Source organism: Austrofundulus limnaeus, unplaced genomic scaffold, assembly GCF_001266775.1.
Source record: "Austrofundulus limnaeus strain Quisiro unplaced genomic scaffold, Austrofundulus_limnaeus-1.0 Scaffold949, whole genome shotgun sequence".
NCBI lineage: Eukaryota > Metazoa > Chordata > Actinopteri > Cyprinodontiformes > Rivulidae > Austrofundulus > Austrofundulus limnaeus.
Window position 1 is genome coordinate 52,517 of NW_013953351.1, and position 6,817 is coordinate 59,333.

The 6,817-nt window shown below is 39.9% G+C and overlaps 1 protein-coding gene across 1 annotated transcript in view; it reads left to right on the top strand.

Annotated features, from left to right (window-relative positions):
- Positions 1–3,211: 3,211 nt before the first annotated feature.
- Positions 3,212–6,817, top strand: part of LOC106533461 (G2/M phase-specific E3 ubiquitin-protein ligase) — a gene marked incomplete at its 5' end in the record, with an annotated part of 4,736 nt that continues 1,130 nt past the window's right edge. The window contains 4 exon segments of the mRNA XM_014029757.1: positions 3,212–3,295; positions 3,396–3,541; positions 3,643–3,884; positions 3,982–4,091. Coding sequence (XP_013885211.1) covers positions 3,212–3,295; positions 3,396–3,541; positions 3,643–3,884; positions 3,982–4,091 — 582 coding nt within the window.

Here is a 6,817-nt window from a genome sequence, read left to right on the forward strand (position 1 = left end):
CTTTTATTCTGACAAAAAACTGATCCTGGATCAGTTTATGAAGATCTGATGCTTTTATTCTGACAGGAAACTGATCCTGGATCAGTTTATGAAGATCTGATGCTTTTATTCTGACAGGAAACTGATCCTGGATCAGTGAATAAAGGCCTGATGCTTTTATTCTGAAATGTTTAATTTCAGTTCAGTTTCTGGGTATTTAAGCCCTGAAACTCTGTTAAACTTTGTTTTTAATGAAACTTTGAATGGATTAAATGAAGCAGAAACTTTTCTTTTTATTCTTGTTGTTAGTATTTTAATTAGATTGTTGGTTTTAATTTATTTTGGATCAGATCAGGATGAAATCTGACTTTCAGGAAACGATCTGAGACCTGATGAAGTCTCTTCAGAATCCTCCTCAGTTTTATTTTGTATTTTTATTGTCTTTAATTTAAAATGACACAGGGTGAGGTTCTGGAGGGGTCCAGCAGGGGGCACTCCCTTCATTCTGAAGACAACTGGATGTAAATATTTTACACTGCAGATGAAAAAATAAATAAATTCTTCAAATGATTCAAAACGTTTTGTGTAAAAATAAACTTATTTTGTCAGAAACGTTTATTTTTGTTTAATTTATGTTTTAGTTCAGAACATCTGTTAGCAAAATATCTCCTGAACCACTGGACTGTTTTTAATGTTTATTTACAGCTGATGAACCTTTGAGTTGATTTGATGCATCTGCAGCTGTGAAGACTCAACCCAAACCCATCTGATTACTGTAGTACTACTATAGTACTGTAGTACTACTGTAGTACTACTGTGCTGTGAGGCCCACAGTGACAGGAAACAGCTAAACTCTGTCCAAAAACCTGCAGAGCAAMGACAACACAATACTGCACAACATCCACTAGAGGGACTCACAGGCTGTTAAAGCTCNATGCGTGTCACATCAGTGCTGTGTAGCGTTCACACAGGGGTCTGATGCAGGTCACATTTAAAATGTAATGTGAACGTTCACACAAAAAGATCGGATTTTTTCAAAAAATCGGAACTGAGCATTAAGATCTGCAGTGTGAACGTAGCCATGGATCAGTCAGCAGCAGCATCTGATCAATATGTGATCCATGATGTGATGTAAATGTAACACGTTCTACATATAGGTCAAATTAATCACTGCAATAAAATAACTTTGTTTTTGTCACTTTTACAGTGGACTGCATCAACTCTGTTACATTACAGAAGAGAAACTTCACCAAAGTGAAACAAATCTGTGGATCTGTGTTTGATTACTCTGGCTGGCTTTCTCAAGGACCAGGATGTGACACAAAAATCTGAAATATGGAACAGAAAGTGAAAGTAGTCAAACTGAATTTTTAATAAACCAAAATACAGTTTCAAAGCAAATTAATTCAGATTCAATTTAGTGAAATTTATTTTCAAACCAWTGCATTCAATTTCAAATTATGCACATTCAGATTCAATATGAGCAATTCAAATTCAATTCCTACTGGCACAAGATTTATCCCATAAAAATGTCCAATTTAAAAAAATACTAAAGGACTGTAACAAAGTAAATGTACTTTGTTACTATACACCTCTGCTGTGTAATGTTCTTTTTGTTTAAAACTTTCATATAATTTGAAAATTTAAGGATGTTTTCCAGTTTATGTGACTGAAAGTTTTACCAGTTTAACACTTTTTGAACTTTTTTAAACTTGTTTTTATCARTTTAAAAACTGAATTTCTTTAGTCCTTCTCAATGAAATTAAAACTGGCATTTAACAGGAAACCAAAACAGTTTTGGTAAAGATAAAACTGTCAAAGAGAGAACCTGTTATATTGCCATAAATTCAAACTCTAAATCCATCCACCTTCTTCCTCTTTTCTGGGGTCAGGTCGAGGGGGCAGCAGCCTAAGCAGAGAGACCCAGACCTCCCTTTCTCCAGCCACTTGGACCAGCTCCTCTGGGGGAATCCCAAGGTGTTCCCAGGCCAGCTGAGAAACACAGTCCCTCCAGCGTGTCCTGGGTCTTCCTCTGGGCCTCCTCCCAGTGGGACATGCCAGGAACACCTCACCAGGGAGGCGTCCAGGAGGCATCCTAACCAGATGAACCACCTCAACTGGCTCCACTCGACGTGGAGGAGCAGCGGCTCTACTCTGAGTCCCTCCTAATGACTGAGCTTCTCACGCTATCTCTAAGGGAGAGCCCAGACACCCTGCAGAGGAAACTCATTTTGGCCACTTGTATCCGTGATCTCGTTCTTTCGGTCACTACCCGAAGTTCGTGACCATAGATGAGGGTAGGAACGTAGACCAACTGGTAAACCAAGAGCTTTGCCTTCTGGCTCAGCTCCCGCTTCACCACGATAGATCGGTACAGCACCCGCATCACTGCAGACATAGCATCAGTCTGCCTGTCGATCCCCCGCTCCATTCTTCCCTCATTTGTATACAAGACCCCGAGCTACTTAAACTCCTCCACTTGGGGCAGGACCTCCTCCTGGACCCGGAGGCGGCACGCTACCCTTCTCTGGCTGAAGACCATGGTCTCTCGGATTTGTAGACACTGATCCTCATTCCGGYCGCTTCACACTCGGCTGTGAACTGCTCCAGTGAAAGCTGGAGATCAGGATCTGATGAAGCCAATAGGACCACATCATCTGCAAAAAAGCAGTGATGTGATCCTAAAGTCACCAAAAAGGATCCCCTCAACACCTTGGCAGCACCTAGAAGTTCTGTCCATAAGTTATGAACAGAATCGGTGACAAAGGGCAACCTTGGCGGAGTTCAACTCTCACCAGAAACGAGTCCGACTTACTACCGGTAATGCGGACCAGRCTCTGGCACCAGTCGTACAGGGACCTAACATCCCGTATCAACGGGCCTGGTTCCCCATACTCCCGGAGTACCCCCCACAGGAGTCCCKGAGGKACACKGTCGAACGCCTTCTCCAAGTCCACAAAACACATGTAGACTGGTTGAGCGAACTCCCGTGCACCCTCCAGGACCTTCTTGAGGGTGTAGAGCTGGTCCAGTGTTGAACHGGAYGAAAACCACATTGAATCCGAGATTCAGTCATTCAGCTGCATAGACCTTACCTAAAACTCTAAATCAGCCAAACCAAAACATATAAAAGCACAATGCGATATTAAACCACTGTATAAAGTCTCGTTGAGGTGCAGAAATGTCATTTAACAGCAATGTGTGGTTGTGTTTTTCATATTTATTACCACAGTTGATGTGTTGCCAAAATCCATCTTTGAAGAACTTCAGCTGGAGGGACATCGTGGATCCTGAAGCGCAAATGCGATTGCGAGAGGTGGCACGCACAAAACCATGACGTGAAATCTTATGGTTTGGCACAGAACAGTTTTTAGATTTCCTAAAAATCTTTTTTTAATCGTCTGCTCTTCCAACAGCTGCACAGTTGTAGTGATGTCAAACARTTATCTCCCAGTTTGTGTGACTGGGTGTCACACTGTGGGATCCCTGGAATCTATTCAGCCCATTCCTATGAAATATCAACCATATATGCTTGTTTGGTAAAACACTACATATACCACAGGTGAGGCATTTTTTTGGGGTTATAAATTAGTTTATATATATATGTATATGTGTGTTTTGTTGCTAGCTGCAGCATCAGTTTTCATTTCTCCTGGACTTCAGGGTGGCCAGCATGGTCTCTCAGTTCACTGAGGGTCTGAACAGCTGTGGAGGATTATGGGATCTGGTGAAGTGTCACTGGGAGACGTTTCTACCAGTAATGACCGGGAAAGAGCAGCGACCTCTGACGCTGGAAGAGTTCAAAGAGCTTTTCACTTTCTGCTACAGCCACGCTGACTCTAAGCTGAGGGCAGGCGAGGAGGCCACGGTCTCTCAATGGGAAACGGTCCTCACATTTGTCAGGGGTAAGCACCAACAGAAGCAGACTGGCCTGCTGATGTAAGAAAAACAAGTCGTGTGGTTGAACTGTTCTGATGGACGTGTTTTTTTGTGTTCAATCAGATGGACAAGCACATTTTTCCTTTGAAGACCTCCTGATCTTCATCACAGGAGACGATCACCTGCCTCCTCTCGGGTTCTCCAAACAGATCTCCCTGCGTTTTTACACCCAGGTTGGTATCTGTCTGTGATATCTTTACTCTTAAGAATGATGCCCACTCTCAGTAGATTTATTTAAACCTCTTTTTAATGCTCTTCACAGCTTACAGTTAGACTAACAGTTCTGTACAACACATGGGCTAACTTCTACTCTAAATCTCCTGCAGTAGCTATTTAGGTTTTTCTTTGCTACTGCCTCTAGTGGTGTTGGGTGGTAACGCAACCAAAAGATCACTAAATCAGGATACCACACTGTCATGCAGGGGTGGGCAGCACTAATCTAAAAATGAGTTGCACTAACACTAAAGCACTAACTCAAATATATAGGTCGCTTAATTCTAAAGCATTAATGCACTGAAAAAAGTTAGCAAAAGCTAATTATAAAGCACTAATGTAACCCAGTCGACCCATCAAACATTCTTTAGAGTCAACGATAGCCAATCGTGTACAGAATATTGTCAATAATCAATGTCAATATGGCACCTAGTGTTTGTGACACACATGTACAAAATGTGACAGATTTCACCCTCAGCTGTTARTAATAATGTTGATCAATAACATTTTAAGACATCAGTTAGTGCCTCTAAATTTAGCCCATACATTTAGCAAGTGCTAATCCACTAATGAAGTTAAAAAACAGCAAAAGCTCTAAAGCACTAATCAGAAAATTGCCGTATTTAATAGGTGTATAATACGATCTCATGTATAATATGACCCCCACTTTTTTAGCTTAAGAAGCATAAAAAATTTAATCCTCAAACTACCTCCAATTTCATACAGAATTCAAGATATTTCAGCCTTTGCAGTCTTTATACATATCAGTGAAATGATCATTGGATTGTTCATTTTATTTTAACAACATATGTACTAAAAGGTATTTTGACAACAAATGTATATCAGCTGTTGCAGCATCATATGAATTCTGGCATTTTACACATAGTCCACCAGGAGGCGCCAACACAAAAGTCAGAGACTTCACATGAGATTTGGACCATCTTGTGGGGAAAAGCAGATTACTTTAATTCGCGAGCGCCCCCTCTGGTGGTGAAACCTTTTTCAGGGATACAAACTTTTTCAGAACACCAGTAGACAGCCGCCATTACAGACGAACATGTGTTTGTTGTTGTTTGAGGAGCGGCCCGGTCACACGYTAATGTCATTAGTTCGCTATCATTACTAAGGTGCAGGACTACCTTTTCCACCTTTTTTCACATCATGTCACCTGCCTGGATCTGTTAGGAGTGTCAGAGGTAAGCTCGTTTCARCTGCTTTTTACGACGCGGTCTCATTTCCAGACTCAGGCATTTTGTAAATGAAGCCGATATTCAGTTTAAATACCTAAGTAAAAATATTTATCAGTGTATAGTACTTTATGGATGATTTTATGGATTTAATTTTATGTATTATACTTGAATAAATACGGTAGTTCCCCTATTCAAAAAGAAAAAAATAAGGAGGTCCTCTGGATGGGTTCTTCTTTTAGTGAAACATTTCGTCTCTCCTCCAAGAGACTTCTTCAGTCTGAGTTTCAGGTGAACTCAGCCTTTTAAGCACTGTCTCCACATGGTGGACAAACAGGTTAGTCACATGCAAATAGTTCCCCTATTGCTTTAGGGGAACTGTGCCCACCACTGCTGTCATGTATATTATTTTTTTACCAGCACGGTTAAAGTGAGGCTTTTGCCTCTTAGTTTAAACTGTTGCTTCATCAGTAAACCTGTTTTTCGTGTCACAAATTCGGATCAGCTTGGGTCAATGGCAACTGTGACGACATTTAAACAGTTTCTACCTGCCATGTACATAAATCAAGATTTCTGCATTTTATTCATTACCTCCCATAGGTTTATAAAATATGTCATTGGTCAAACAGTTTCAGGTGCCTCAAAAAATCCTAGTGAATTATATAATATATAATTAATAATGATATAAAATTTAGACAAGAATAAAACTGGAACCAACATAAACACCATTTGACTTTAATGAATTGCACAAACCAGGAAAAAACATCAGAGGAACTTTGCATATTCTGTCTATCAGGGAGTGGTACCAGTGCAAGATTAAAAATGATCCTTTGTACAACGGAGTCAAAAAAGAAAAAAAGGCTTGACACCCAATGAATCTTTTATTACTGTACCCCTAAAACTCTTCCTTTTCCACTTTTTTTGTTTAAATGTTTTTAGTTGAGTGAAAAAAAACATCTTTCTCATCCTGTCGTTTTTTAGCTGGTGTTAAATACTATATGTCTCTAGAAACACTTTTCTAAACAATTTAAGTTTATGAAATCCATTCATAGAATAAAGTGAAAAAAAGTCCAAAATGCTCTAACTTTGGTCCTAAATGAGATGAGTCCATGTTAAAATCATGACTAATCAGGATCTAAACAAAGACCAACAATAGACTTGAAACATGTCTAGTAAACAATAAGGCAACACTCGTAGGGTTAAAATTCTTCTTCTTCTCCTTGCAACGCGTTTAAAGCTGCATATCAACATCTACTGTATCGAGRTGTAGTGTGTAATTTTAGTGTGTYAGTGGAACAAAAAACTACACAAAAAAAGATGGAGTAACTAATGCYTGTACAACTTTACAATAAGCCTCCTCTTATAGATCCTATTACTGAAGAGGATTGTGCCCTCTGYTGGTCCGGATGTCCGAAAAATTGGACTTGTGGCGGCGGGCGGTTTTTAGTCAACTTCTCCGCAACTGTATAGGTTATTAATTCATCTGTAAACACATTATA